Source organism: Giraffa tippelskirchi, chromosome 2, assembly GCF_054371585.1.
Source record: "Giraffa tippelskirchi isolate mGirTip1 chromosome 2, T2T-mGirTip1v1.2.pri, whole genome shotgun sequence".
Taxonomy (NCBI): domain Eukaryota; kingdom Metazoa; phylum Chordata; class Mammalia; order Artiodactyla; family Giraffidae; genus Giraffa; species Giraffa tippelskirchi.
In genome coordinates this window covers 103318690-103332929 of record NC_137276.1, presented here as the reverse complement: position 1 = coordinate 103332929, position 14240 = coordinate 103318690, and the positions used below count along the sequence as shown (strand labels likewise).

At 37.5% G+C, this 14240-nt stretch overlaps 1 protein-coding gene and 1 long non-coding RNA gene across 2 annotated transcripts in view; both read right to left on the bottom strand.

The window, feature by feature from the left end:
• Positions 1-231: 231 nt before the first annotated feature.
• Positions 232-14240, bottom strand: part of MRPL3 (mitochondrial ribosomal protein L3) — a 52478-nt gene continuing 38469 nt past the window's right edge. Inside the window, exons 9-10 of the mRNA XM_081569848.1 lie at positions 12429-12506; positions 232-672 (exon numbers count right to left, since the gene is read on the bottom strand). Of these exons, the coding sequence (XP_081425974.1) occupies positions 520-672; positions 12429-12506 (231 nt within the window). The 3' untranslated portion in view covers positions 232-519. The remainder of the gene's footprint in view (positions 673-12428; positions 12507-14240) is intronic.
• On the bottom strand, positions 4493-10197 carry LOC145538207 (uncharacterized). The gene is made up of 2 exons (XR_014076726.1): positions 7748-10197; positions 4493-4599 (listed from the first exon to the last, which is right to left on the bottom strand). It is a non-coding gene; the product is annotated as an uncharacterized LOC145538207 (long non-coding RNA).

The window sequence follows — 14240 nt, the reverse complement described above, 5'->3', positions numbered from 1 at the left end:
AGTGATTACAAGACTTCCCTGGTGATCTAGTGCAGGGCTTTAACCACTGTATGCTGTGAGACAGAGCCAAAAAAAAAAGAGTTATAGTTGAGTGATCAAGCTAAAAAATACCTATACCTCCCAACACAAGTGTAATATATAAGACCCATAATTTGTGATTTTATTATGTGTCAAGCCTTTAACTATGACATAAACATTTCTATAATTTAGATAAAGATCTGAATTCCTCTGTTTTTGAGGCTCAAGAAATGGTTTTCTTTTTTCTTTATTCTAGGTAAGTTATCTAGTCTCCATATGACTTGACACCATTCCACAACCACCCTTTCACACAGACAGACATATCTTTAGTAGAAGTTAAATTTATAAACATTTAGGGTAATTTGAGAAATACACAGTTTAAAAGATAACCAGTGTGGTATGTTTTAACTAAGAAAAAAACCCCCATAATTCCTGGTTATATTACTGTTCTGGCTCATCAGAATTCACAGCATATATGGGGTTCTCTCATGTCCAATGAGGTCAAGCAAACGTAATAGAAGGTGCTCCAGGCTGACACACTTCTTCATCATACAAATCTTCTGGTAGCTCCTTTTCTTCCTCATCAGGGAAATATGTTGGAAATGGTAGATTTTTACAGAAATCCTTATGTGCAGGCAGTATAGAATCTTTGATCTGGGGGTTGGGGGAAGCAAAGATTTTATTAATAAGTTATTTAAAGATGATCTGGTTTACTTATTCATAATCCTAGAATATCTGTTCTCCCATTTTGTTTATTTTTTCTTTGTTTTTAGTTTCTATATTTTCTAATGTGAATAATATAGCTGTTATACACTGAGTTCTTCTTACTTTATATATATGTATATATGTATTTATTCCAATAAACTTAAATAATCCAATGACAGAAACATAGATTTCCTCAAGTTAATCAACTACCTTGTGAGAATCCCATGGATAGAGGAGCCTGGTGGGCTACAGTTCATAGGATTGCAGAGTCAGACACAACTGAAGTGACTGAGCACAAACGCACACAAGTGCTATTAGAACCATCTTATGGAAAAAAAAAACCGAACTGAACCAACTTTTTTGCCAACCCAATGTTATTATTATTCTATATTCTACCACAGAATTTTTTGAGCTCAGATTAAAGAAAATAAAATTTATTTAGTACTTTTGTTAGTCTTAATTCTAACAAATAACCCCAAATTCTAACACATAACCCCAAATAACAAGTTTTATTAAGGAAATTAGCATATATTTAACAAATAGTGTTCTCTCTGAGTAGCTAAGGATACAGTAGTATTTAACAAAAAACAATAAACCCAGAGTCTCTAAATTAGCTCTATTAACTAATCTTTATATTCTAAAAATATTCTAACTACATTTGTGAATTCATAAACTGAGGAATAGCATAGATATTGATATGATCTAAAATGTTGTTATATTTTTGGAAAATATTACTGGATTCTTTAAAGCTTCTGACTCATTCCACAACCTCCATTCAGAGATTAAAAAAAAAAATTACATGTTAATTATACACACAGATTAAAATAAGACATTTTGGCAATAAGAAATGAATAATGTGGTTGACGTTAGTACACAGCTGCTAGGAATAGCAAAGTACAGAAAAACATCTCTAGTCATTTCTCTCATTAAAACTGATAGAAATTATCAGTCAGTTGCCCAAAAGGAAACACTTGTTTTAATTTTTCTTTCCAATTCACTAATCCTGGGTTCAATTTTAACTTGGAAAAAAAAAAGCTATTCTTACCAATTGAACTGTCTCAGAATTTATAAAAGAAAACCCAAGCAAATACACAATAAATTGAACAACAAAACTTTCTGTGGTAATTTACTGCAAGATATTGAGTATACTTCCCTTTGCCATATAGTAGGTCCTTGTTGGTTATCTATTTTGATATTTAGTAGTCTGCATCTGCTAATTCTAAACTACTAATTTATCCCTCTCCTACTCTTTTCCTCTTTGGTAACTACAAGTTTGTGTTCTATGTTTGTGAGTCTATTTCTGTTTTTGTAAATCAAGTTCATTTATATAATTTTTTTTAGATGCCACATATAAGTGACATATGATATTTCTCTTTGTTTGACTCAGTATAGTAATCTCTAGGTTCATCCATGTTGCTGCAAATGGCATTTTCTTTTTTTATAGCTGAGTAATATTCCACTGTGGGCTTCCCAGGTGGTGCAGTGGTAAAGAATCCTCCTGTCAATGCAGGAGACACAGACTCGATCTCAGGATTGGGAAGATCTCCTAGAGTAGGAAATGGCAACCCACTCCAGTATTCTTGCCTGGAAAATTCCAAGGACAGAGGAGCATGGTGGGTTATAGTTCATGGGGTTGCAAAGAGTTGGACATGACTGAGTAACTGAGCACATGCGTGCGCGCGCGCACACACACACACACACACACACAACTTTCCACTGTATAAATGTACCATGGATTCTTTATATCTCTTTTGATATACATTTAGGTTGTTTGTATGTCTTGGATACTGTAAATAGGGTTGTGATGAATAATGGCAAGCATGTACCTCTTTGAATTATCATTTTCTCTGGTTATACATCCAGGAGTCAGACTGCTGGGCTATATGGCAACTCAGATTTTTAGTTTAAGGGATTTCCATACTGTTTCCTATAGTAGCTGCACCAATTTACATTCCCACCAACAGTGTAGGAGGGTTCCCTTATCTCCATACCAACTCCAACATTTATTACTGACATTTTAACGATGGTCATTCTGACTGGTATGAGGTGACTTCCTCACTGTAGTTTTGATTTGCATTTCCCTACTAATTAGCGAGGTTGAGCATTTTTTTTTTTTCCATATGCCTTTTAGCTATCTGTATGTCTTCTTTGGAGAAATGCCTACTTAGATCTTTTGCCTGTTATTTGATTGGGCTGTTTGTTTTTTTTGAAGTTGAGCTGTATGAGCTGTTTATACATTTTGGAAATTACTCTCTGTTGGTAGCATCATTTGCAAATATTTTCTCCCATTCTCCAGGTTGTTTTTTCACTTTGTTTATGGTTTCCTTTGTTGTGAAAAGCTTTTAAGTTTCATTAGGTTCCATTTGTTTATTTTTGTATTTCCATTACTCTATGAGATGGATCAAAAAAGATATTGCTGTGATTTATGTCAAAGTGTTCTGCTTGTTTTCCTCTAGAAGTTTATGACATCCCATATTATTTTTAGATCTTTAATCCAATTCATTTCTGTAAATGGTGTTAGAGAATGTTCTAATCTTGTACATGCAGTTGTCCAGTTTTACCAGCACTACTTATTGAAAAGACTATCTTTCTCCATTGTATATTATTGCCTCTTTTATGTAGGTTAGCTGACCATAGGTGTGTGGCTTTATTTTGGGGCTTCCTATTCTATTCTGTTGATCTGTATGTCTGTCTTTGTGCCAGTACCAAACTGTTTGGATTACTGTAACTTTGTAGTATAAAGTCAGGGAACCTGATTCCTTCAGCTCTGTACTTCTTTCTCAAGATTGAATTTGCCTATCCTGGATTTTGTGTTTCCATACAAAATTTAAAATTTCTTTTCTAGTTCTGTGAAAAATGTCATTGTAAATTTCATAGGGAATACACTGAGTCTATAGATTGCCTTGGATAGTATGATCATTTTAATAGTGTTGATACCTCCAATCCAAGAACACAGTATATCTTTTCATCTGTTTGTGTATTCTTCAATTTTCTTCATCAGCACCTCAGTTTTCTGAGTATAGGTATTTTGCCTCCTTAAGTAGGTTTGTTCCTAAGTATTTTATTCTTTTTGATGTGATGGTAAATGGGATTATTTCCATAATTTTATCATCTGATTTTTGTTGTTAGTGTAAAGAAGTACAACAGATTTCTGTATATTAATTTTGTATCCTGCAATTTTACTAAATTCACTGATGAGATCTAGTAGTTTTCTGATAGCATCTTCAGGACTTTCTATGTACAGTCTCATTTCATCTGCAAACAGTGACAATTTTATTACTTCTTTTGCAATCTGGATTCTTTTTTTCTGACTGCTATGGCCAGAAGTTCCAAAACTACATTGAATAGAAATGGCAAGAGTGGGTACTTGTCTTCTGCCTGATGTTAGAGGAGATGCTTTCAGCTTTTTGCTGTTGATTATGATGCTAGCTGTGGGTTTGTCATATATGGCCTTTATTATGTTGAGGCAGGTTCCATTAATAGCTGCTTTCTGGAGAGTTTTTACCATAAATGGATATTGAATTTTATCAAAAGCTTTTTCTGAATATATTGAGATGACCATATTGTTTTTTTTTTCTTCAACTTGTTAATGTGCTGTATGATACTAATTGATTTGCAGATACTGAAAAATCATTACATTCTTGGGATAAATCCCACTTGATTATGGTGTATGAGCCTTTTAATGTATTTTTTGGATTCGGTTGGCTAATTTTTTTAAATTTTATTGGGGAGTTTTGTATCTTTGATCATCAGTGATATTGGCCTGTAATTTTCTTTTTTTGTAATTATCTTTGATTTTGGTATCAGGGTGATGGTGCATGTGTGCTAAGTTGCTTCACTCGTGTCTGACTCTGTGTGACCCTATGGACTTGTAGCCTGCCATGCTCCTCTGTCTATGGAATTCTCCAGTCAAGAATACTGGAGTGGGTTGCCACGCCCTTCTCCAGGGGATCTTCCCAACCCAGGGACTGAACCTGCATCTGATGTCTCCTGCACTGGCAGGTTGGTTCTTTACTGCCAGCACCACCTGGGAAGCCCAGGGTGATGGTAGCTTCATAGAATGAGTTCAGAAATGCTCCTTCCTCTGTAATTTTCTGAAACTCCTTCAGAAGGATAGGTGTTAACTCTTCTTTAAATGTTTGATAGAATTTTTCTGTGAAGTTATCTGGTTCTGGGCTTTTGTCTGTTCAGTTTTAAAATTACTGCTTCAATTTCAATACTGGTAATTGGTCTGTTCATATTTTCTGTTTCTTCCTTGCTTAGTCTTGGGAGACTGCACTTTCTTAAGAATTTGTCCATTTCTTCCAGGTTCTCCATTTTATGGCTATATACTTGCTTGTGGTGGTGGTGGTGGTTTAGTCGCTAAGTCGTGTCTGACTCCTGCGACCCCATGGACGCACAGCAGGCTCCTTGTCCATGGGATTCTCCAGGCCAGAATATTTGAGTGGGTTGCCATTTCCTTCTGTAATACTTGCTTGTAGCAGCCTCTTATGATCTTTTGTATTTCTGTGGTATAGGCTTTAACTTCTGCTTTTTCATTTCTGATTTGGGTCCTCTCCTTTTTTTTTTTTTCCATAATGAATCTAGCTATAAGTTTATCAATTTTGTTTATCTTTTTAAAGAATCAGTTTTTAGTTTCATTGATCTTTTCTACTATTTTTTTGTTTTTAGTGTCTATTTCATTTATTTCTGCTCTGATGTTCATGAGTTCTTACCTTCTACTAACTTTGGATTTCAATTGTTTTTCTTTCTCTAGTTGCTTTAGGTGTAAGGCTATGATGATATTTTTCTTACTTCCTAAGGCAAGTTTGTACTGCTATAGACTTCCTTCTTTTGTTCAACAGGTTTTCAATCATCATGATTTCATTTTCATTTTTCTCTAGGTATTTTTTTATTTCTTCAGTGATCCATTGGTTGTTTAGTAGCATATTGTTTAGCTTTCACGTGTTTTTGTTATGTTTTTCTTGTGGTTGTTTTCTTTTTCATTGTCTGCACCAAACAGCTTGTGGGATATTAGTTCCATGGCCAAGGAATGAATCCACATCCTCATCCTCAGCAGAGAAAGTGCTGAGTCCTAACCACTGGATCACTAGGGAATTCCCTGGTTGCTTTCTAATCTCATAGCATTGTGAGCAGAAAAGATGCTTGATGCAATTTCAGTTTTCTTAAATTTACCAAGGCTTGCTTTGTGACCCAACACATGACCAAACCTGAAGAATGTTACATGTGCCCTTGAAACGTATATTTCCATCTGGTCTAATGTGTTATTTAAGGCCTGTGTTTCCTTAGTGATTTTTCTGTCTGGATGATCTGTCCATTGATGTAAGTGGGGCATTAAAGTTCCCCAATAGTATTACTGTCAATTTCCACTTTTATGTCTATTAATATCTGTCTTACTTGTTGCAGTGCTCCTATGTTGGGTGTGTATATACTCATGACTGTTACATCTTCCTTGCTTGATCATTATGTAATGTTCTTCTTTGTCTCTTTCAACATTTCTTTATTTTTAAAAGTGGTCTGATGTGAATATTGCTACTCCAGCTTTAATTTCCATTTGCATGGAATGTCTTTTTCAATCCGAAGGCAATGGCAGCCCACTCCAGTACTCTTGCCTGGAAAGTCCCATGGATGGAGGAGCCCAGTAGCCTGCAGTCTATGGGGTTGCTAAGAGTTGGACATGACTGAGCGACTTCACTTTCACTTTTCACTTTCATGCATTGGAGAAGGAAATGGCAACCCACTCCAGTGTTCTTGCCTGGAGAATCCCAGGGACTGGGGAGCCTGGTGGGCTGCCGTCTCTGGGGTCGCACAGAGTCGGGCACGACTGAAGCGACTTAGCAGCAGCATCTTTCAGTTTATATGTCTCTAGAACTGAAGTGGGTCTCCTCTAGACAACACATATACAGGTCTAGTTTCTGTATCCATTTAGCCAGTCTGTGCCTTCTGATTGGAGCAGTTAATCAATCCCCTTCAGTTCAGTTCAGTCACTCAGTTGTGTCCGACTCTTTGCAACGCCATGGACTGCAGCACACCAGGCATCCCTGTCCATTACCAACTCCTGGAGCTTGCTCAAACTCATGTCCATTGAGCCGGTGATGTCATCCAACCATCTTGTCCTCTGTTATCCCCTTCTCCTCCCGCCTTCAATCTGTCCCAGCATCAGGGTCTCTTTGCATCAGGTAGCCAAAGTATTGGAGTTTCAGCTTCAGCATCAGTCCTTCCAATGAATATTGAGGACTGATCTCCTTTAGGATGGACTGGTTGTATCTCCTTGCAGTCTAAGGGACTCTCAAGGGTCTTCTCCAACACCACAGTTCAAAAGCATCAATTCTTCGGCACTCAGCTTTCTTTATGGTCCAACTCCCACATCCATACATGACTACTGGAAAAACCATAGCTTTGACTACAGAGACCTTTATTGGCAAAGTAATGTCTCTGCTTTTTAATATGCTGTCTAGGTTGGTCATAGTTTTTCTTCCAAGGAGCAAGCATCTTTTAATTTCACAGCTGCAGTCACCATATGCAGTGACTTTGGAGCCCCCCCAAATAAAGTCTGTCACTATTTCCCTTGGTTCCCCATCTATTTGCCATGAAGTGATGGGACCAGATGCCATATCTTAGTTTTCCAAATGTTGAGTTTTAAGCCAACTTTTTTACTCTCCTCTTTCACTTTCATCAAGAGGCTCTTTATTTATTCTTCACTTTCTGCTCTAAGTGTGGTGTCATCTGCATATCTGAGGTTATTGATATTTCTCCCAGCAATCCTGATTCCAGCTTGTGCTTCATCCAGTCCAGCATTTCTCATGATGTACTCTTGCATTTAAGGTAATTATCAATATATGTTCTTACTGTCATTTTGTTAACTGTTGTGGACTTCTGTAGGTCTTCCCCCACCCCTTTCTTTTGTTCTCTGATCTTGTGATTTGATGATTACCTTTAGTGTTACGTTTAGGTTCCTTTTTCTTTTGTGTATGTGTTAGTCACTTAGTCCTGTCCAACTCTTTTGCAACTCCATGGACTGTACCCTGCCGGGCTCCTCTGCCCATGGAATTGTCCAGGCAAGAATACTGGAGTGGGTTGCCATTTCCTCCTCCAGGGGATTTTCCTGACCCAGGGATTAAACCCAGGTCTCCTGCACTGCAGGCAGATTCTTACCATCTGAGCTATGGGGAAGTCCTATAGCTCAGATGTTAAAGCTATTTGTGTGTATATATATTATATATTTTTGGTTTGTGATTGCCATGAAGTTTTGGTACATCAGCTATATACATATGATTAAGTTGCTGATTTTGTAATTTCAACTGCATTTTAAATACCCCACATTAGTACTCTTCTCCTCTCATGATTACTGTTTTTTGATATCATATTTTACATCTAATTGTTTTATGTATCCCTTAACTGTGTATTGTGGATACAGATGATTTTACTACTTTTGTCTTTTAACCTCCCTACTAGTTTGCGTGGATGATTTCTTACCTTTATTGTATGTCTGAGTTTATCAGTGAGCTTTTCCATTTCATAATTTTCTTGTTTCTAGCTGCGGCCTTTTCTTTTCCGCTTAGAGAACTTCCTTTAGGATTTGCCATAAAGCTGCTTTGGTGATACTGAAATCTTTATCTTTTGCTTGTCGGTAAAGCTTCTGAGTTCTCCATCAAATCTGAATGAGAGTCTTGCTGGGTATTCTTGGTTGTAGATTTTTTCATCACTTTAAATATATCATGCCATTCTTTTCTGGCCTGCAGAATTTCTGTTCAAAAATCAGCAGACAGTCTTATGGGAGTTCCCTTGTATGTGATAGTTTTCCCCTTGTAGCTGTTAATGTTTTCTCTATCTTTAATTATTGTCAATTTGATTCTTATATGTCCTGGTGTGTCCCTCTTTGGGTTAACCCTATATGAGACTTTCTTCATTTCCTGGACTTGGGTGATTGTTTCCTTTCCCAGGTTATGGAAATTTTCAACTATTATCTCTTCAAATATTTTCTCATGCCCTTTTTCTCTTCTATGATCCCTATAATAAGAATGTTAGTGTGCCTGATGTTGGCCCAAAGGTCTCTTCAACTGTCCTCATTATTCATCTCTGTTTGCTTGTTTTCTATTTTCTGACTCTGTTAAAAACTTCTAACTTCTTGCTCTGCGTATCCATTCTTTTTCTAAGTTCTTGGACCATCTTTTAATCATTACTTTGAACTCCTTGAATACAATGCCTAAACTTCACTTCACTTAGTTTTTCTTCAGGGGTTTTTATCTTGTTCCTCCATCTGAAACATACTCCTCTATTGCCTCATTTTGTCTAAATTTCTGCTTGTATTTTTATGTGTGTGGTAGGTTAGTTAAGTTTCTCAGTCTTGAAGAAGTGGCCCTCTGTATGGGATGTCCTGTGTATCCTAGCAGTACACTCCTAGCTCATCATCAAAGGCTGAGGGACCAGCTGGTACCATAAGACTCAGTTCCATAGGCTATGTGATTTAGTTTTCTTGTTTCTGGTATCTGTCCCCTGCTGGATGGGGCTGCTCTATAAGCTTGTGCAGGCTTCTTGGAGGGAGAGGGGTTGGTGACTGCTCACTGATGGGTAGAGCTGGTTCTTGGCCCTCTGGTGGGTAGGCCTGTGTCAAGAGGTGTGTCCAAAGGTGGCTATGGGCTCAGGAGTCTTTAGGCAGCCTGTCTGTTGATGGATGCTGCTGTCTTTGCCCACTTGGTTGCTTGGCCTCCAGGTGTCCTAGCATAGGAGTCTACAGGCTGTTGGGTGGGGCCAGGTCTTTGTACTAACGACCCAAGCAAGACATCAGCCTCCAGCGAGAGTTCATGATGAATACTCCCTAATATATTTGCCACTGGTTTTTACATCCCAAGGTTGAACCACAGCTGCCTGACAACTTCCAGGAAATCCTGCAAGACCACCAGGTAGGTCTGACCCAGGCTCCTATGAAATCACCGCTTTTGCCATGGTTCCAGATGCACATGAGATTTTGCATGTTCCCTTTAAGAGTAAGGTCTCTGCTTCCCCCAGTCCTATGGAGCTCCTGCTATCAAGCTCTGCTGGCCTTCAAAGTCAAATGTTCTGGGAGCTCCTCTTTCTGATGTCAGGCCTCCCCAGGCCTGACATTAGGTTCAGTACTCACTCCAGTGGGAGAACTTCTGTGATATACCCATTCTCCAGTTTGTGGGTAGCCAGGTGGTAAAGGATTTGACTATATCACAAGTGCACTCTCTACCATCTCATTGTGGTTTCTTGTTTATATCATTGGATGTAGAGTATCTTTTTTGGGAGGTTCCAGTCTTTTTTTTAAAACTGATGGTTGGTCAGCAGTTACTTGTGATTTTGGTATGCACATAAAGAGATGAACTAAAGGTCCCTCTACTCCACTATCTTTTGCCAAAGTTGCTGGTACATGTTTTTGTGTACTGAATCTTATCACTAGCTTTATTATTTCCCTGCCTTCAGGACTCTCTCTTTCATTCTTTAATATTTATGTATATTGGCAAACCAGTTCAAATTCTTTTTAGGAAAGCTAGAGGCAGAACACACACACGAAACAGGCAAAACTGAAAGTAAACTCATATTATAAATCAGGATATAGGGACAAGCACACATGCATAGTAAGTACATTATGTTGTTAAAAACAGTTCTTTAGGCTCTCTTAAGACACTTAGTGAATTCCAACAACAAAAAGCTCACATTAATTAAACAGGATTGGAGAAGGAAATGGCAACCCACTCCAGTGTTCTTGCCTGGAGAATCCCAGGGACGGGGGAGCCTGGTGGGCTGCCGTCTATGGGGTCACACAGAGTCGGACACGACTGAAGCGATTTAGCAGCAGCAGCAGCAGCATTATCCCTAAGATATTTACTAACTTTAGAATGAAAAAAAAAGTTATTGGCAGCCTAGTACTCTGTATTCTGATGGAGCCAAAAGCTCCCGTGGAATGAGTGGATTAATGAGGCTGCCTGTCCATCAAGAAGAGCCTCGACCCCCAAGGACAAGGGGCTTATTCACCTGCTATGGAATCATTGGGAAGAATGGACAAAGTAGGGTGAATATTTTCAGAAGATTTACCAAACTTTTGACATTTAAAGCACAAGCCTACAAAACACTCCCCTAAACCCACATTTTAATATTTGGGATGGACATTTAAGGTTGTAAAAGACAGTTAAAGGATACTATATTTCAAAGACTTTTTTCAAGATAAGTTCTTTTATCAAAATCTGTTTGTTGGAAATATATCACTAGTGTCTTAACACTTCAAAGTGGCCAGACATTTCTCTGATGGTACAGTTTCTCAAAATGTATTTGGATTCCTCTTTTGGAATTGCCTTCAGTGTACTTTCTGAACATCTTCAGTGATAGCAAGCCACCAGTCATTAAGTGGATTGAGTTTTTGGAGGCAATCTTTGATCATTTTTCTTTTTTCTCTTTTATGGGGTTGTGATATTTAAAATGGTGTAACAAAATCTGGAGATAGAAATGCATTGAATTCTAAGGCCAAAATGTTAGGAGAAGCACAATGACAATCTGCTGGCTTCCAGTACCAGTACAACTTGAGTGACCTGGAGCTTGGAAACACCTAAACCTAAAAACCTGAAAATGAAAAAAAAAAAAAACCCACCCAAATCTTGCAATAATTTATCAAATGCATTTTCTTCCTTAAAAAAATGAGAATTCAATCAAAGAAGTGAAGAGTTCCAGAAAAGTGAAAGTGTTAGCCACTTAGTTGTGCCCAACTCTTTGTGACCTTATGGACTGCAGCCTGCCAGGCTCCTCCATCCATGGGATTCTCTAGGCAAGAATACTGGAGTGGGTTGCCATGCCCTCCTCCAGGGATCTTTCCAACCTAGGGATTGAACCCAGGGCGCCTGCATTGCAGATGGATTCTTTACCATCTGAGCCACCAGGGAAGCCAGAAAGTGAATTTTAATTACTGTAAGACTGAAACAAATTTGGTACCTTATGCTAGTAATGCAACCTAGTTGATCTGACTGGAAAAATCTAGGATTTAAGTTTCAGCCTATTTTGTTGTTCTTTAGAATGAAGAGCCTATTTCTGGGAACTGCTGATACACTTCTACCACAAGTTGACTTTTCAGAATGGACGATTCAAAATTCAAAGTGATCTCTCATTTTGTATTATGTTGACTTAAATCCCAGGTTGAATATTTGTTTTTTTTGATGGAAAAAAATGTCTCTAAGAGCTTAAGAACTTTTTTCAAGTCTATCTTGTACGACATGTTTTCTTCTCTTCATGTTTGAACACAAAAATGCATTTTCAAGGAAGACAGAGCAATGCTAAGTAATAATAATAAATCTCTCAAAATGTCCACTTCAAACCACCTTTCTTGCTGACTCTCATTTAACTTTCACCTCACATAATTCCAGTTCCCATGTCAAAGTACTCTTAAAAAATGAAAAAGTTTTTGGAAGGACATAGATATATTGGTATTTTTTATAAGTAGTTTTGCTAATCTTTTTGTATTTCTAAAGAGCCTCTTACTAGACCTACCCTTTGTGTGGGTTTATGGTTTTAGAGACATAACCTATAGGTTATTTTATGCAATTTTCTCACTCAGGTGCTACTATATAAGTAGAAAAATTAGCAAAGAATACGTGGGGAAACAGCCACTTATTTTCAAGTCACATACAGGTGAGAAGAGAACTTATGGCACACACCCACATCTCTGAATAAGAGAAAATAAAGACAGTTATACATACCTTTACTAAGCAATTTTTGTGTCCAGGTACAGAACCATTGACATAGATTATATTGTGCTTTGTGTTTATTCGCCACACCTAAAGTAGAAATAAAATAAAATTTTAAGAGTTGAAAGTATGAGAATATACTTAAATTAATACAAACAAAAGCTGAGGCTATAAGTAGCCTGGAGTCATAATCATGTTAGCAACTCAAAATATTGAATGAGAATAAAAATTTCAAATTCTATGGATGACTTGTGTTGTAACACCACAACACATGTCTCATATAAGTGGTAGAAAACTCTCATTTTAAGTATAAATGTGACTGAACAATCAAGACTACTAGGATATCTCAGTATTCTGCTGGCACCATTAAGAGTAACAAGTGGAAATTCAAGTTTATTTTTAGTTAATATGAGCTTGCTGCACTAGAAACTGGGAAGCCATCATCTCTCTGGGTCTAAGTTTTTAAAAAAGTGTGCTGAGCAGATGGCCTTCAACAGATCTTTACATGGGGAAAACATTTACACAAGTGAGAAGAGTTAAGAAATAGTACTGAGAAAAGGTTTGACAGAAAATCCAGTTTGACCCACACCTCATGGGTAAATGTTAAATGCTAGGGAAACCGAAATCTCTCCTGTCACACCTATGCATACATGAAAAGAAAATACACACAGTAGATACAAATAGATGTCTGTGTAAAGAGGACAGTGAAAAAGTTGACTTAAAACTCAACAATCAGAAAACGAAGATCATGGCATCCGGTCCCATCACTTCATGGCAAATAAATGGGGAAACAATGGAAATAGTGAGAGAGTATTTTTTTGGGCTCCAAAATCACTGCAGATGCTGACTGCAGCCATGAAATTAAAAGATGCTTGCTCCTTGGAAGAAAAGCTATGACCAACCTAGACAACATATTAAAAAGCAGAGACATTATTTTGCTGACAAAGGTCCATCTAGTCAAAGCTACGGTTTTTCCAGTAGTCATGTATGGATGTGAGAGCTGGACTATAAAGAAAGCTGAGTGCCGAAGAATTGATGCTTTTGAACTGTGGTTTTGGAGAAGACTCTTGAGAGTCCCTTGGACTGCAAGGAGATCAAACCAGTCAATCTTACAGGAAATCAGTCCTGAATATTCATTGGAAGGATTGATGCTGAAGCTGAAACTCCAATATTTTGGCCACCTGATGTGAAGAACTGACTCATTGGAAAAGACCCTGATGCTGAGGAAGATTGAAGGTGGGAAGAGAAAGGGGCGACAGAGGATGAGATGGTTGGATGGCATCACCAATTCGACAGACATAAGTTTGAGTAAGCTCTGGGAGTTGGTGGTGGACAGGGAAGACTGGCATGCTGCAGTCTATGGGGTCACAAAGAGTTAGACACAACTGAGCGACTGAACTGAACTGGCACATATAGAAGTAATAGAAGAGGAAAACTAATCTTAGATTTAATTATATAAAATTTAAAAAACTTCTGCTGGTTAAAATTTATAAATAACATGTATCTAGAATAAGAAGGAAAGAATGTGCACCAAAATGTTACCAATTATTATCTTCGGAGGTGGTTCTTTTGAATGGCTTATTTTCTTCTTTGTACTTTCTATGTGTTTCATACATATATACAGATTAGTTGTTTTCATAAAAATATAACTATATGGTACCTATTATCTACAACTCATTTTCACTTAGATATTACATATCCTCAAGTTCAAAGAGTGAATTTAACTCTCCCCTTTTAAATATATAATTATTTTACAACAATGGATGTATAGCACAATGCTTTTTTAGTACTTTATTTTCCTATTTTGATTGTCTCTATTTTGTT